The sequence below is a fragment of the Loxodonta africana genome, chromosome 21 (genome assembly GCF_030014295.1).
Source record: "Loxodonta africana isolate mLoxAfr1 chromosome 21, mLoxAfr1.hap2, whole genome shotgun sequence".
In the NCBI taxonomy this organism is placed as follows: domain Eukaryota; kingdom Metazoa; phylum Chordata; class Mammalia; order Proboscidea; family Elephantidae; genus Loxodonta; species Loxodonta africana.
The window spans coordinates 29,749,278-29,766,648 of record NC_087362.1 but is presented as its reverse complement, the minus strand read 5'-3'; the positions used below and the strand labels follow the sequence as shown (position 1 = coordinate 29,766,648).

General features: G+C 42.2%; 1 protein-coding gene across 6 annotated transcripts in view; it reads left to right on the top strand.

Annotated features, from left to right (window-relative positions):
- Positions 1-5,885: 5,885 nt before the first annotated feature.
- The window catches only part of ACSF3 (acyl-CoA synthetase family member 3), a 60,237-nt gene continuing 48,751 nt past the window's right edge, over positions 5,886-17,371 (top strand). For 4 of the 6 annotated variants that reach the window (XR_010318819.1, XM_023558053.2, XM_023558056.2 and 1 more), the window contains exon 1: positions 6,198-6,713. Coding sequence is in view for 3 of the 6 variants with exons in the window: in XM_023558053.2 (XP_023413821.1) it covers positions 6,522-6,713 (192 nt within the window). In the remaining 3 variants the exon portion in view is untranslated. Of the gene's footprint in view, positions 6,011-6,197; positions 6,714-17,371 lie in introns of those variants that run through there. The other 2 variants (XM_010597796.3, XM_023558054.2) reach the window with 2 other exon arrangements.

Below are 17,371 nucleotides of genomic sequence, written 5' to 3'. Positions count from 1 at the left end.
AAGGCCCCACAAAGGCCATGACAGCACGCTGACTGCACACATGCTATAGGGTGGGGAGAATGTGCAGTTCATGAGGCTGAACTGGGAGCGATCACAGAATGAGTTCTTTTCTTCGGAAGACAAGTACTTTCATTTCTCATGCTATCCTTTAGATCTTGTCCATGTACATAGTCAAGAATTCTAGTGCACAAATAATTTTCTGTTCTGATTTTTAAAGGTTAATTCTGAAGAAATCATTTTTGTTACTTTTATTCAACATTAGATTGTGATAAGCAATTCCCTTGTCTCTATATTGCTCCATGGTTACCCTTTTAATGCATACATAATCTCTCATTATGTTGCACACCCCTAAATTACTAAAGCTGTGGTAGGAGGGAAACCCTGGTGGCGTAGTGGTTAAGTTCTACAGCTGCTAACCAAGAGGTTGGCAGTTCAATCCACCAGGCACTCCTTGGAAACTCTATCGGGCAGTTCTACTCTGTCCTTAGGGTTGCTATGAGTCGGAATCGACTCGACAGCAGTGGGTTTGGTTTTTTTGGGGGGGTGGTAGGATATTTAGGTTGTCCCTTTTGTGGCTATAATACATAACACTGCCTTGAACACCTTTGAGGATGTAGCTTTTGGAGATAATTCACTCTTTATGAAAGGAATTGGTCTCGTTTTTTTTTTTTTGGCGGGGGGAAGAGTTTTGTTATGGACTGAACTGTGCCTCCCCTTCCCCCAAAAAAGGTGAAGTCCTAAATCCCCATTAAAAAAAAAAAAACAAAAACACTGGCATAGAGTCAATTCCAACTCATGGCAACCCTAGGTGTGCAGAATAGAACTGTGTTCCATAGGTTTTTGAGCCTTGGTGGAGCAGTTGGTAAGTGGTTTGGCTGTTAACTGAAAGATCAGCAGTTCAAACCCACGAACAGCTCTGAAGAAGAAAAGACCTGGCGATCTGTTCTCATATGGATTTACTACTCTGATGTATAGGGTTAAGAAGCCCTGGTGGCAAAATGGTTAAGTGCTCGGCTGTTAACCAAAAGGTCGGTGATTTGAACCCACCAGCCGCTCCATGGGAGGAAGATGTGGCAGTCTTTTTCCATAAAGAATAAAGCCTTGGAAACCCTATAGGACAATTCTACTCTGTCCTATAGGGTCGCTATGAGTTGGAATTGACTCAAAGGTAAGGGGTTCATATTGTATAGGTGCTGTGAGTCAGAACTGTTTCAACAGCATACAACAACAATAATCTTACAGATCCAAGCACTACCTGTTGTTATTGTTAGGTGCCGTTGAGTTAGTTCCAAGTCGTAGTGACCCTATGTACAACAGAACTTGAAACATTGCCCAGTCCTGCATCATCTTCCAATCGTTGCTGCTTAAGCTCATTTGTTGAAGCCACTGTGACAATCCATCTCGTTGAGGGTCTTCCTCTTTTTTGCTGACCCTCTACTTTACCAAGCATAATGTCCTTCTCCAGGGATTGGTCCCTCCTGATAACATACTCAAAGAACATGAGACGAAGTCTCCCCATGCTCTCTTCTAAGGAGCATTCTTGCTGGACTTCTTCCAAGACAGATTTGTTTGTTCTTCTGGCAGTCCATGGCATATTCAATATTCTTCGCCAATCCCATAATTCAAAGGCATCAATTGTTCTTCGGTGCCTATGAGGTGATTGAAAATACCATGGGTCAGGGCACCTTAATCTTCAAAGTGACATCTTTGCTTTTTAACACTTTAAAGAGATCTTTTGCAGCAGATTTGCCCAATGCAACACGTCCTTTGACTTTCTGACTGCTGTTTCCATGGGCATTGATGAGTCTCATACAGGGAGCCTTTTTTGCTTGTTTGCTTTAATCCCTAGCACCTGTTTGGAAAAGGAACCCTGGTGGCACAATAGTTAGGAGTTCAACTGCTAAACCGAAAGGTTGGCGGTTCAAAACCATTAAGCAGCATCGAAGGAGAAAAAGCTAGCAATCTGCTCCTGTAAAGATTACAACCTAGGAAACCCTATGGGGACAGTTCTACTCTGTGCATCAGAATCGACTCGAAATCTAACAACAACCTGTTTGGAAACAGGGTTTTTGAAGATGTTATAAATTAACATGAGGTTCTACTGGAGTAGGGTGGGTCCTAATCCAATCCATCCATGAGCCAGTGGAGTCCCTGGGCCACCAGACGCTGAGAGATCTTCCATGAGAGCCTTTGGAAAGAGCATACCCTGCCTATGCCCTACAACTGCACTGCTCAGTCAGGTAACTTCAGTCGTTACGGTTATTACAAATAATAAATAAATAAAAATAAAATAACTTTAAAAATAATTAAACTGAAATAAATACAATAAAATCAATTGAATTAAATAAAATAAGCTAAATTAAAATAAATTTGATTTCATTTTAAAACAAATTAAGTTAAAGAGAAAATGAAATTAAAAGTTAAATGAAATAATCAACTACAATAAAGTGAATAAATTAAACTAAAATAGACAAATTTAAGTCAACTGAAATTACAAAAAAACCAAACCCATTGCCATAGAGTCGATTCTGACTCATATTAAGTAAATTTAATTTTAAAATAAAATAAATTGAATTTAGAAATAGAATAAAAATGAATAGATGGAAGTAAATTAAAAATAAATAGTAAATTTAAAATTACTGCTAATCATAATAATATTGATTAATAACAAAGTCCAACTACATTAAAATTAATTCAAAATAGAATAATTTAATTAAATAATTAAAATGAAACGAATAAACCAAAGTAAAATAAATAAATAAATGTAAATTTAATTTAATTTGGAAATAAATTAAATTAAAAATAAATAAGCTTATCATAACCCAATAGTAAATTTTAAAAGTACTCTTAATTATAATAATTAACAAATAATGGCTAATAATAAATTAAAAGTACATTAAAATAAATTAAAAATAAAACTAAAATTTAATTTAAAATAAAAAAGTAAATTAAATAATTAAAATGAATAAACTAAAAAAAATCAAATTTATATAAAATAAACTTAATTTTAAAATTAAAATAAATTTAATTTAGAAATAAAGTAATTTAAAAACAAAATAAAGAAACTAAATTAAAAAAATTAGTAGTAAATTTAAAATATACTAATTATGATAATTAATAGTGAACAATAATGAATTAAAAGCACATTAAAATAAATTTAAAGTAAAATAATTAAAATTAAAAGAAATAAATTAAAATTCCAAACCCAAACCAAACCCACAGCCGTGGAGTCGATTCCGACTCACAGTGACCATATAGGACAGAGTAGAACTGCACCATAGTTTCCAAGGAGCGCCTGGCAGATTTGAACTGCCGACATCTTGGTTAGCAGCCGTAGCACTTAACCACTACACCACCAAGGCTTCCAAATCAAAATTAAAAAAAAAAAACACCCAGTGCCGTTGAGTTGATTTCGACTCATAGCGACCCTGTAGGACAGAGTAGAACTGCCCCATAGAGTTTCCAAGGAGCGCCTGGCGGATTCAAACTGCCGACCCTTTCGTTAGCAGCCGTAGCACTTAACCACTAAAAAAAAAAAAAAAAAAAAAAAATTTTTTTTTTTTTTTTTTTACGTAATGAAAATGAAATGAATGCTCTAAACTAAAATAAAAATTAAATAAATTTAACTTACAAATAAAATAAAAACAAACTAAACTAAACTTACTTTAATAGTAACTTAAATTTAGAAGTAAATTAAGAATAAAATACTCATAATTTAAATTTACTACTAATTATAATACCAAATTAAAATTAAAAATTGAAAAAAATTAAAATAAACGTAAGTTTTAAAATAAACTAAAATTAATTTAATATTAAATTAAATTAAAATAAAATAAATTACATAAACTAAAATGAAAATAAATTAAATTAATAAATTAACTAAAATAAAAGGAATAAATAAAATTAATATAATAAATTAAAATAAAAAACAATAAAAATAAATAAAATTATAAAATAAACTAAAATATTCCTTCTTCAGGCACACTAGTCTCCTTTCAAGCGTCTAGCAGCCAGGAGTGGGCAAATGGCGTCACTCAGAGCCTTTCCCCGTTGTAGAAAGACAGATGGACAAAGCTGCCCAGGCACATCCTGGTCTTTAGTAACAGCCAACTGTCACAGAATAGTGTAAAAGGTTGAATTTTACCTGAGTCCCCTGACGTTGGGAAAAAAGCTAAGATTAAGAAATCCTCCCATCCTTTTTGTTCTGGAAAATGGCTGACTGCAAAGAACCACCGTTTCCAGTACGACCTAAATAAGACTCAAGATACCCACCTTGTTTACCTGGCCCAGACACAAACCAAAAACCAAACCCATTGCCATTGAGTCAATTTAGAGTAGAACTGCCCCATAGGGTTTCCAGGGGCGAAATCTTTAAGGAGCCAACCGCCGCGTCTCTATCCTGAGGAGTGGGTTTAAACTGCCAACTTTTCAATTAGCAGTCGATGGCTCTAACCACCACCACCTGTTAAAAAAACCTGTTGCCATCGAGTCAATTCCAACTCATAGTGACCCTATAGGACAGAGTAAAACTGCCCTATAGGGTTTCTAAGGAGTGGTTGGTGAATTCAAACTGTCGACCTTTTGGCTAGCAGCCGAGGTCTTAATCACTGTGCCACCAGGGTTCCTCTGCATCACCAGGTCTCCTTATTTAATGACAACAAACCAAAACCCATTGCCTTGGAGAGGATTCCGACTCATAGTGACCATATAGGACAGAGCAGAACTGCCGCATGGGGTTTCCAAGGCTGTAAATCTTTACTGAAGCAGACTGAGTGGGACAGCTGGTGGGTTCAAATCAGTGACCTTTCGGTTAGCAGCTGAGCGCTAAACACCAACAGGCCAGGCCTCAGACCCTCCAAATTCCCGTTCTTGGCCTCATAAATAATCTGCTGAACTGCTTGTGCCTACTGACCAATTAGACCAAAATGCCTCTTAACCAAACTGATGGAACGTCTTTCCCTCCCCGTGTGCCCACTCCCAGCCTGAGCCAGCACAGAGCCCCTCCTTCAGGGCCCCTCCTAGGAACAGGCTGGCCTCAGGGTAGAACCTTCTCTGATCGACTATCCGATGGTGCTAGCACTCATCCCGCTTTCCCACACCCCTTCTTTCTGTCTGGGTGGTGCAAACGGTTTTCGCTTGACTTTTTACTAACCCATAGCCTGGCCCTTCAAACTCATCCAGCAGCACCGTGGAAGAAGGGCTTGGCGATGTGCTTCGGTAAAGATCACAGCCATGAAAACCCTATGGAGCAGTTCTACTCTGCAACCCTTGGGGTTGCCATGAGTCGGAATCGGAATGGACATGAAGGAAACCCTGGTGGCCTAGTGGCTAAGTGCTACCAAAAGGTCAGCCGTTCAAATCCACCAGGTGCTCCTTGGAAACTCTATGGGGCAGCTCTACTCTGTCCTATAGGATCGCTATGAGTCGAAATCGACTCAACTGCGACGGTGTGGTTGGTTCCTATAAAAGAAGCAGCCTTTTCTCAGAACCCTCCAGACGCTTGCGGATTTTATGATCAGAACCATCTCCCTATTGTAATACCCTCCCCCGACCCCATATTCCTTTTCAATAAAGTCTCTCCCTACTAAGTCCGGGTTTGTTTTTTCACAAGTGTTTACTGTCTACAGATACTTTTCAGCCTCTTCGTGTCGGTCCCGCGCCCGGCCCGGGACAGTGCCGCGGCCCTGAGCGCTGCGGAAGAGAGGGGGAAAGGGACAGGAAGGCCGCGCGGTAGCCCCCAGGCCTCAGACACCCGGCGGGCGCCACGGTCCCAGCGTTCGAGAGCCCGCCCGGAACGCGCCATCCCGGCGCCGCGCCCGAGAGGGGACACAGTTCTGCGCCGGACGCGCCACCCTGGGGCCGCACTTCGGCGCCGGACCCGGGTGCGCGCGCCGGTTCCGGTCCGATCTCGGCCTGGGCGGGCCGCGGAGCCCCGCGGAGAAGCGTGCGGTGGACCGCGGAGCGGAGGGGGTGCAAGAGGAGGAGGTGGGCCTCGCGCAGCCCGGCCGAGGTAGAGCTGCGCCGCCCTCAGCCTTTCTCCCCGGGCCGGCGTCCCAGCCCTGGGCGGTCCCCCGAGCCGCGCCGGCCTTGAGTGGACAAGTGCACACCGACCAAAGTAGACTCCGGGCCGCCTCCCCGGCCGGCCCGCCTCCCCAGCCCGCGAGACCCGTGTGCGCGCGCCCCGCGCCCTCCCCGGCCCAGCCGTCAGCACCGCCCCGGTACTCCCGCCTGCCGTGCGGTCGGTGCGGGGAAGGCGCGCCCCGGCCCGAGGACACAGTGACCGCCAGGGTCGGGGCCGGACGAGGGCGCAGCATTGTGGAGGCGCTGCCTCCGGCCTAGCATTCCCCTCTCTGCCCGCAGGGGACTCACTGCGGGCCCCTCGTCCGCACCGACTACCCTCACTGACTCCTCCGTCCCGTCGCCCTTCCCTGCTCTCAGGTCTCCAGGCTCTGTGCGGGAAGCAGGCAGAACACAGTCTGATCACGCAAACTGCGTTTGAATCAGCCCTGCCGCTTACCTGCATGCGGCCCCGGGCGGGTTGTTCACCTTCACGGGGCTCAGTGGAGAGGACAGCACCGCCTCGCAGGGACGTTGAAGGGGAAGTGTGTCAATGCATGGAAGGCGGGCAGCGTAGACTGACCCACGGCAGTTGTTCAGAAGATGACACTGAGGCCGTTGAAGTTAGTGAGGTCCTCTGTCAATCATCCTTAGAGGTCATTTTTTCCTCTTGTGTCTAAAATTTATTTCCATTTCTTGTTGCTGTTGCCGTGCAGTAGGCTCCAACTCCAGGCAACCTTATGTGTAACAGAGTGAAAAGTTGCCTGGTCCTGCACCATCCTCACAATCGTTGATATATTTGAGCCCATTGTTGCAGCCACTGCATCAGTCCATTTCATTGAGGGTTTCCCTGGTTTTACTGACCCTCTACCAACCATGAGGTCCTTTTCTAGCAATTGATCTTTCCTGATGATGTGTTCAAAGTAAGTAAGACCAGTGCCCCACAGAAATCAACCTGACCCCTCCCCATTTTGTTCAATGTCTACTCTGCACAGCCTGTACTGATCTGAAGCCAGTCTAGCTCCTTCAGGGAGGTAGATCTTTAAACAAACAATCTCAATATTTAAGTGTAGCAGAGAGACCTGGAAGGAGGGAAGACTTCAAAGAGGAGGTGATATCTGAGCTGGGCTTTGAGCGATGATTAGGAATTTCCTACAAACAGACGGGAGAGTTCAGAGGTGGGAGCAGGAATTGCAAGTTTGGGGAGTCTAGGGAGTGCAACGGCTGCTAACCAAACCGTCTGCAGTTCAAATCCGCCAGGTACTCCTTGGAAACTCTGTGGGGCAGTTCTACTCTGTCCTATAGGGTCGCTATGAGTTGGAATCGACTCGATGGCACTGGGTTTTGGGGTTAGGGAGAGGAAAGAGATGTGCGTGGTGGGAGCCAAGGCCATGGCCAGGGCTTTACCGGTAGCTGGAAGGGTTTTGAGTGAGAGTAACCCGATCGCTGGGTGAAACATCGTATCTCCACGAGTCCTCACTGTGCCTGTTGTAAGATGAGGGTTTCTTTTCCTTTTTTTTCACCCCCCCACCAACCTACCCCTCAAGGCAAACTGAATTGGTGGATTGATTCAGCTGTGGCCTGAGATAGCTGTAAGCTCCAGTCTTCCAGATGGCAGTTAAAAAACAATGGTATTTTGCATGTCACATGGATATGGGTTTCAAATCTATGCTTTGCCTTTTTTTTTTTTTTTTGAATGCAGTCCTCATGAGTGTAATGTGAATGTCTGTCACTTAAAGATCATTTTTGAAACAAGCCCCCAAACCACAGGCATCATATTGAAATGGCTGCCTTCCACTGCAGGAACAGGACCATCCACATCCCGCCTCTCACTCTCATCAAACATGCTGAGGTCCACTTAAATGGGAGACTGGGAGGGAGGTTGGGGGGGGGTTGGGTGTGGTGTGAATAGATCAGGTGCCTTTTTGGTAATTTAGAAATCAGTCACCTTCATTTGAATGCAAGTATCGTTCTTATGGAGTAAACTTGCCGTGTGGTCGTGGTGAGCTCCCATTGGACAAGCCACTGTGGGAGGATGGTGTGGCTACTCCGTGTCAGTCCATGTTCATTCTCACGTTCCTCTGTGAGGCAGGAGTGGAGGCTTGGACAGAGGTGAAGAGAACTAGTAAGAGAGGAGTGGGTATTCAAATAGAGGTTTGCGTGGACTCTGGAACGCGTGCTTTTGACTAGAGCCCTGGTTAAGGCATAAAAAGTGTGATCTGCCAGTGTTTGCCCTTCAGGTTGTTTTTACAACTATGGCTATACTTTGCTCCCATGGCAATACTACAAAGAGCCTTTCCTGTCAGTCTCCGCTCCGTGCAGTCAGGCCAAGCGGCTCCTTGACACCCACTCCACGTGTGCCTCACCTTCCTCAGACCCCTTTCTGACCATTGGGGTTACTATGACGTTGGTATGAGCATCCTGTATGTACACTTTGGTGTACATCTCTGTAGGATACACCTTAGGACACCTTAAACATACAACCATGGAAACAAAGGGGTTGCATTTCCTGTTTTCAGGGTTTTCACTGCATATTCCAGTTTTGACGTAGCTGTGGAGTGACCTTTCCAGATTGCGCACTTGATGCCCTAGCTTCATGAGGATGAGAGGCGACTGTCCCGTGTCTGGGATAGCTCTTCAGTTGCTTTGTGTGCAGTAAAGTTTAATTCACGTGTGATGTCATCTCTGGGCGGTTCCTCACCATGCAATGGACCTTCACGAATGCCATTCACTTGTAGTATGGCAGAGAGTGTCTGAGTGTGGGACCGGCTGGGTCACCAAGGGCCTCCACTCCTTTTTTTTTTTTTTTTTTACTATTCTTTAGATGAAGGTTTACAGAGCAAAATAGTTTCTTATTAAACAATTAATACACATATTGTTTTGTGACGTTGGTTGCCAACCCCATGATGTGTCAACACTCTCCCCTTTTTGACCTTGGGTTCCCCATTACCAGCTTTCCTGTCCTCTCCTGCCTTCTTGGCGTTGCCCATGAGCTGGTGTGCCCATTTAGTCTCGTTTTGTTTTGTGGGCTGGTCTAACCTTTGGGTGAAGGGTAAACCTCAAGAGTGACTTCAGTACTGAGTTAAAAGCGTGTCCAGGGGCCATACTCTCAGGGTTTCTCCCATCTGTCAGACCAGTAAATCTGGTCTTTTTTTTAGAGTTAGAATTTTGTTCTACACTTTTCTCCAGCTCTGCCCAGGACCCTCTATTGTGATCCCCATCAGAGCAGTCGGTGGTAGTAGCCCGGCACCATCTAGTTGTGCTGGACTCAGTCTGGTGGAGGCTGTGGTAGTTGTGGTCCATTAGCCCTTTGAACTAATCCTTCCCTTGTGTCTTTGGTTTTCTTCATTCTCCCTTGCTCCAGATGGGATGAGACTGATGAAGTATCTTAGATGGCTGCTCGCAAGCTTTTAAGGCCCCAGATGCTACTCACCAAAGTAGGATGTAGAACATTTTCTTTATAAACTATGTTATGCCAGTTGAGCTAGATGTCCTTCTGAGACCATGGTCCCCAGCCCTTAGCCTAGTTATTCGGTCCCTCAGGGAGTTTGAATGTGTCTATGAAGCTTCCCTGACCTTGCCTTGGTCAAGTTGTGCTGACTTTCCCAATACTGTGTACTGTTTTACCCTTCACCAAAGTTACCACTTACCTATTTAGTTAGTGTTTTTCCCTCCCCACTCCGACCCTCCCTCGTAACCTTCAAAGATTGTTTCTTTCTGTGTGTAAACTATTTCATGAGTTTTTGTAATAGCGGTCTCATACAGTATTCGTCCTTTTGTGATTGACTTATTTCACTCAGCATAGTATCTTCCAGATTCATCCCTGTTGTGAGATGTTTTGCAGATCTATCATTGTTCTTTACTGTTGCATAGTATTCCATTGTGTGTGTGTGTACCATAGTTTATCTGTTCATCTGTTGATGGGTACTTAAGTTGTTTCCATCTTTTTGCTATTGTGAACAATGCTGCAGTGAACGTGGGTGTGCATATGTCTGTTTGTGTGATGGCTGTTATTTCTCTAGGATATGTTCCTTGGAGTGGGACGCTGGATCATATGGTATTTCTATTTCTAGCTTTTTAAGGAAGTGCCATATCATTTTCCAAAATGGTTTTACCATTTTACATTCCCACCTGCAATGCATAAGAGTTCCAAGTTCCACAGCCTCTTCCACATTTGTCATTTTCTGTTTTTTTGATATGTGCCAGTAATATTGGGTGAGGTTGTATCACATTGTAGTTTTGATTTGCATATGTTTAATGGCTAGTGATGGCAAACATTTCTCATGTGCATGTTGGCCACCTGAAATGTCTTCTTTGGTGAAACATCTGTTCATATCCTTTGCCCATTTTTTAGTTGGATTATTGTCTTTTTGTTGTAGAGGTGTTGGATTTTCCTATAGATTTTAGAGATTAAACCTTTGTCAGATTTGTCTAGCCCAGATTTTTTTCCTAGTCTGTGGGCTCTCTTTTTACTCTTTTGGTGAAGGCTTTTGATGAGCGTGTTTAACTTTAGAAGATACCAGTTATCTAGCTTATCTTCTGGTGTTTGTGTATTGTTAGTTATGGGTTGCATCCTATTTATGCTGTGTATTAGGGCCTCTAGCATTGACTGTAATTTTTCTTCTATTATATTTATAGTTTTTGGTTTTATATTTAGGTCTTTGATCCATTTTGAATTAGTTTTTGTGTATGGTGTGAGGTATGGGCCCTGTTTCATCTTTTTACAGATGAGCATCCAGTTTTGCCAGAACCATTTGTTAAAAAGACTGTCTTTTCCCCATTCAATGGACTTTGGGCCTTCATTGAAGAGCAGGTGACCGTAGGTGGATGGATTTACATCTGGGTTCTCCATTCTGTTCCATTGGTCAACGTGTCTGTCCTTGTACCAGTACCGGGCTGTTTGATTACCATAGCTGTATAGTGGGTTCTGAGGTCAGGTAGTGTGAGTCCTCCTACTTTGTTCTTTTTCATCAATAGTGCTTTACTTATCCGGGCCCTCTGTCCTTTCCATATAAAGTTAATGATTAGTTTTTCTATCTCGTTAAAGAGCGCTGTTGGTATTTGAGACGGAATTGCTTTGTATTTGTAGATTGCTTTGGGTAGCATTGACATTTTCACAGTGTTGAGTCTACCCATTCAAGAGCATGGTATGTTTTTCCATTTATGTTGATCTCATTTGGTTTCTTGCAGTTGTGTTTTGTAGTTTTCTTGATATAGGCCTTTTACGTCCCTGGTTAGATTTATTCTTACGTATTTTATTCTTTTAGGGGCTATTATAAACGGCATTGCTTTCCTGATTTCTTTTTCATAGCTCTTTATTGGTGTATAGGTATCCAACTGATTTTTCTATGTTTATCTTGTATCCTGCTACTCTTCTGGATCTTTCTGTTATTTCCAGTAGTTTTCTTGTGGAGTCCTCTGGTTTCTCTATGTATAGTATCATATCATCTGCAAATAGGGATAGTTTTACTCCTTCCTTACAAATTTGGATGCCCTTTATTTCTTTTTCTTTCCTTATTGCACTAGCTAGGACTTCAAGCACAGTGCTAAATGGTGATAAAGGGCATCCTTGTCTTCTTCCTGTTCTCAGGGGGAATGTTTTCAGCCTCTTTCCATTAAGAATGATGTTGGCTATTGCCCTTTATCATGTTGACGAATTTTCCTTCTATTTCTATTTTATTGAGTTTTTGTAATGAATGGGTGTTGGACTTTATCAAATCCCTTTTCTGTGTCGATTGAGATGATCATGTGATTCTTTTTTTGTTTGTTTGTTTTATGTGGTGGATTACACTGGTTGATTTTCTAATGTTGAACCATCCTTGCATACCTGGTATGAATCCCACTTGGTTGTCATCTGTTATTTTTTTGATATGATGCTGAATTCTATTGGGTAGAGTTTTGTTGAGAATTTTCGCATGTATATTCATAAGAGATATTAGTCTGTAATTTTCTTTTTTTGTGGTGTCTGCCTGGTTTTGGTGTCAGGGTTATGCTGGCTTCATAGAATGAATTTGGAATTACCCCTACCTTTTCAATGTTCCGAAATAGTTTGAGTAGTACTGGTGCAAGGTCTTTTTTGAATGTTTGAAAGAATTCTCCAATGAAGGCATCTGGGCAAGGGGTTTTTTTTGTTGGGAGTTTTTTTAAAATTACCTTCTCAACCTCTTCTCTCATTATAGGTCTGTTTAGATTTTCAACCTCAGTTTGTGTTAGTTTAGGTAAATAGTGTGTTTCTAGAAATTTATCCATTTCCTGTAGGTTTTCAAATTTGTTGGAGTACAGTTTTTCATAGTACTCTGTTATGATCCTTTTTATTTCAGTTGTGTCATTCTACTGTCCCCCATTTCATTTCTTATGTGGGTTATTTGCATCCTCTCCTGTTTTGCTTTTGTCAGTTTGGCGAACAGTTTGTTGATTTTTTCAGAGAAACAACTTTTGGCCTTGTTGATTCTTTCTGTTGTTTTTTCTGTTCTCTATGTCATTTATTCCTGCTCTTATCTTTATTATTTCCTTTCTTCTGGTGGCTGTCGGCTTCTTTTGTTGTTCTTCTTCTATTTGAGTTATATAGCTAATGTTTTGATTTTGTCCCTTTCTTCTTTTTTGATGTGTGCATCTATTTCTATAAATTGACTTCTTAGCACTACCTTTGCTGTGTCCCAAAAGTTTTGATATGATGTATTTCATTCTCATTTGATCCTACGAATTATTTGATTCTACCTTTGATTTCTTCTATTACCCAGTGGTTTTTAAGCAAAGTGTTACTTGGTTTCCATGTATTTGATATTTTTCCCTTGTTTTCCTGTAACTAATTTCTACTTTCATGGTGCATGTTATCAGAGAAGATGCTTTGTATTATCTCAGTGTTTTGGGTTTAATTGAGAGTTTCTTTGTGGCCCAAAATGTGGTCTATTCTGGAGAATGTTTCATGTGCATTAGAAAAGAATGTGTACTTTGCTGCTTTTGGGTAGAGTGTTCTACATATGTCTATGAGATCAAGTTGGTTGGCCTTTAGATCTTCTGTATCTTTGTTGAGTTTCTTTCTAGATGTTTTGTCATTTACCAAGAGTGGTATGTTGAATTCTCCTACGATTATTGTGGAGCAGTCAATTTCTCTTTTCAGTGCTGTTAGAGTTTTTTTTATGTATTTTGGAGCCCTGTCATTGTGTACATAGATATTTATCATGGTTATGTGTTTGTGGTGGATTGTTCCTTTAATCATTATATAACGTCATTCCTTGTCTTTTATGGTGGATTTTGTTTTAAAGTCTATTTTATCTGAGATTAGTATTGCCACTCCTGCTCTTTTTTGGTTGCTCTTTGCTTGATATATTTTTTTCCATCCTTTGATTTTTAATATATTTATGTCTTCCTTTCTAAGGTTGCCTCTTACAGACAGCATGTTAATGGGTCCTGTTTTTTTTATCCATTCTGTCACTGTCTATCTCTTTATGGGTGCATTTAAGCTATTTACATACAGTGTAATTATTGATGGATGTGTTTACTGCTGTCATTTTGTAGTGCTTTTTTTTTGTGGTGCTGACGTTTTCTTTGTTCTTCTTGCTCATCTGTGCTGAATTTCTTTTGTTTATGTTTTTTTTTCTGTTTCTTTCATTTTTATAGATTTTGTGTTTACCGAGACTTTGTTTTTCTTCTTTTTTTGAAATAATTTTTATTGTGCTTTAAGTGAAAGTTTACAAATCAAGTCAGTCTCTCACACAAAAACCCATATACAGCTTGCTACACACTCCCAGTTACTCTCCCCCTAATGAGACAGCTGCTCTCTCCCTCCACTCTCTCTTTTCGTGTCCATTTCGCCAGCTTCTAACCCCCTCCACCCTCTCATCTCCCCTCCAGGCAGGCGATGCCAACATAGTCTCAAGTGTCCACCTGATCCAAGAAACTCACTCCTCACCAGCATCCCTCTCCAACCCATTGTCTAGTCCAATCCATGTCTGAAGAGTTGGCTTCAGGAATGGTTCCTGTCCTGGGCCAACAGAAGGTCTGGGGGCCATGACCACCGGGGTCCTTCTAGTCTCAGTCAGACCATTAAGTCTGGTCTTATGAGAATTTGGGGTCTGCATCCCACTGCTCTTCTGCTCCCTTTCTTCTTTATTTTGATGACTAGGTTTGTGAACTTTCTTTGTGGCTACCTTGAGTTTTATCCCTATCTTCCTAAGTTTAGACCAATATTTTATTACTTGATACGGCCTTGACTTCCTCTCCATTTGAAAGTTCTATACCTACACTGTTTATTTCCTCTTTTATTTTTCTGACATTGTTGTCATTTACAGATTGACCTCTCGGGTTCCCTGTCGTAAATCTTTAGTTTTGTTTTATCCTTGAGAGGTCATTACCTAAGTCGATATCTGGCTGATGCAGTCTTGTGTTGTAAATTCAGGTTGTTGTCTGATGTTGATTCTCTAGCAAAGGGCTCCCTTTAATAATTCTTGTATGTTTGGTTTGGTTTTTACATGCTCCCTTAATTTCTGTTTATCTGGAAGTGTTCTAATTTTGCCATCATATTTGAGCAAGAGTTTTTGCAGGATATATTATTCTTTATTGACAGTTTCTTCTTTTTTTTTTTCCTTTCAAGGTTTTGTATATGTCATCCTATTGCCTTCTTGCCTGCATGATTTCTGCCAACTAATCAGAGCTTAGTCTTATTGTTTTCCCTTTGTAAGTGACTTTTCACTTTTCTCAAGCTTCTCTCAGGATTCTTTGTCTTTGATTTTAGCGAGAGTGATTATGATACGTCTTCATGATTTTCTTTTGGGGTCTATATGGGGTTCATTGAGCTTCTTGGATGGTTGACTTTTTATCTTTCATGATATGAGGGAAGTTTTCTGTCAACAAATCTTCAGTGATCCTCTCTGTGTTTTCTGTTTTCTCCACCCCCCCACCCCCATTCTGGAACTCCAATCACATGCAGACTTTTGCTTTTGATTGTATCCCGTGTCAATCTCAAGATTTCTTCCTTTTTCTTCATTCTTTTCTCTGTTCCTCAAAGTGGTATTCAAGGATTTGTCTTCAATTTCACTGATCCTGTCTTCCGGTGTTTCACATTTACACTCTAAAACCTTCATGGCACTGTCCATTTCTGAAATCTTGTTGCTTATCTTTTCAATTTCTAATTACTATTTTCGTATAATTTCTACTTTTGTTTATTTTGACATTTTGTTCCTGTATTATTTTCCTGAATTCTTCCATTGCTTTGTCTGTGTTTTCCCTGATTTCATCGTATTTTCCATGATTTTGTCTATTTTTTCCTTATTTTTGTCTGCATTTTCCTTTATCTGTTGGGGAACCCTGAATTTTAAAGTTTTGTATTTCCTTTCAGGTAGTTCCAGCGCCTTTCTTTTACTGAAAGGTCATCTGGCGTTTTATTTTTGTTGCTTTCTAGAGACATCCTGTGCTGTTTTGTTTTTTAATGTTTTGATGTTGTCTGCTGTCTCTAGGACATTCAGGAATTCTTTTCTTCATTTATTGATTGTAGGTTTGTTTGTTTCATCCTGCTTTTTTGTTTTATTTGGCTATGCCTGGGCAGACGGGCTGGGCATGTTTAGTTGCTTGCTTGCCTATGGACATGATACTTCTTGCCACCATGCCCGTGTGGGTAGGGCTGGTCACTCAGCTATGGTGCAGCAGGGTGGGTCCAGTCGGGTAGAGGGTGGGGATGGGTAGTTTGTGGCACTAACTGGGGCCAGTGGGGCAGGGCTGGGGAGTAGTACAGGGTGGAGTCTGGGGGACCACGTCGATGTTGCTCAGGGGCACAGTGCTCGGCACACAGTGCAACTAGGCAGGAGGGAAGGGAGAGGATGTGATGTGTGGAGCTAAGGGTGAGTGAAAGAAGAGAAAGGAGAGAAACAAGAATAAAAAAAGCTAAAAAAGAAAAAATGTAAATAAAATGGCAGCATGGTAGAATTTGGTAGGTGGAGGCAAGGCAGACCGGGTGAGGCAATATGCCAGTGACTCTCTAGCCAAGTGGTGCAGCTTGGTCTGTCAAGAAGGGACGTGGGTGGAGCACAGGGCTAGGTGGATGGGAGAAAGGGGGGGAAGAGAGAGAAGAACCGAATAAATAAAAAAATAAATAAAAACAACAAAAATGAATATGGTCGGGGGGGGGAGATGGCTGTTGGTGGCAGGGCAGAATTGGGGTGGCAGCGAGCTGATGCCTCTCTCACTGGGCGGCACAGCACAACCTGTCAGAAAGGGGCAGAGGCAGCATAGGGCCTAGGTGGGAGGGAAAAGGAAAAGGGAGGAGGAAGATTAAAAAAAATATATATATATGGTGCTGAGGGAGCCGACCTGTGGGGGCAGTATAGACTTGGGGAGGCCATATGCCAGAGGCTTCCAGCCAAGCGGCACAGCACAGCCCGCCCCGAAGAGGGAGGGCACATGAGGCTATGTAGGTAGGAGAAAGGAAAGGAAGGAAAGAAGAGAGAGAGAAGAAACAACAACAATAAATAAATAAAGTGGTGTTCGGGGAGCCGGTTGATGGTGGCGCAGATCCAGGGAGGCAGGGGCACAAGAAGGGGCAATGTGGTGCGGGAGAAAGGAAAGGAAGGAAAAGAGAGAGAAGAAACAGAAAAAAAAAAGAACAAAGCAAGCAAATAAAAATATATGGCATCGTGAACAGGAGAAAGGAAAGGAAGAAAGGGATAGAGAGAGAAGGGAAACAAAGAGAAAAAAAACAACAATGAAGAAAAAAATATAGTGCCCACAAAGCTGGCCGTTGGGTGTAGCCCGGACCCTGGGAGGCCGCGCACCAGTGACTTTCTAGCCAAGTGGTGCAACACTGCCCATTGAGAAGGGGCAGCTCACAGGGCTAGGAAGACTGGAGAAAGGAAAGGAAAAAAAGGAGAGAGAGAGAAGCAACAAAAAAGCCAAAAACACAATAACAAACAAAAAAACCACAACAAACAAAAAATGGCGCTGAAGGGGCTGGCCAGTGGGGACAGGGTGAACCCAGGTGGCAGTGAGCTGCTGTCTCTCCAGCTGAGTGACTGTGGCCTGCTGGAAAGTGGCAGAGGCTACATTCAGGGAAGAAGGGTGGGAGGTGGGAAAGCGTGTATCCCTGGTTACCAGGTACTCTGTCTCCTGTTGAAACCTCCGTGAAGTTGCCTTCCTGTACTCTCTGTGTATCTTGGTGGCTATAGTCCAAGATGGCGAATCTGTGCCCCATTAGCTGGTAGGGTACCTCCACTCCATAGCTCTGCTTGTTCTCTGTTTTCTGTCAGTTTCTAATGCCATTCAGTACTCGATTGAGTTTATTCCTTTATTTGATGCTTAGGATTCCAGGACTGATGTTTGTATC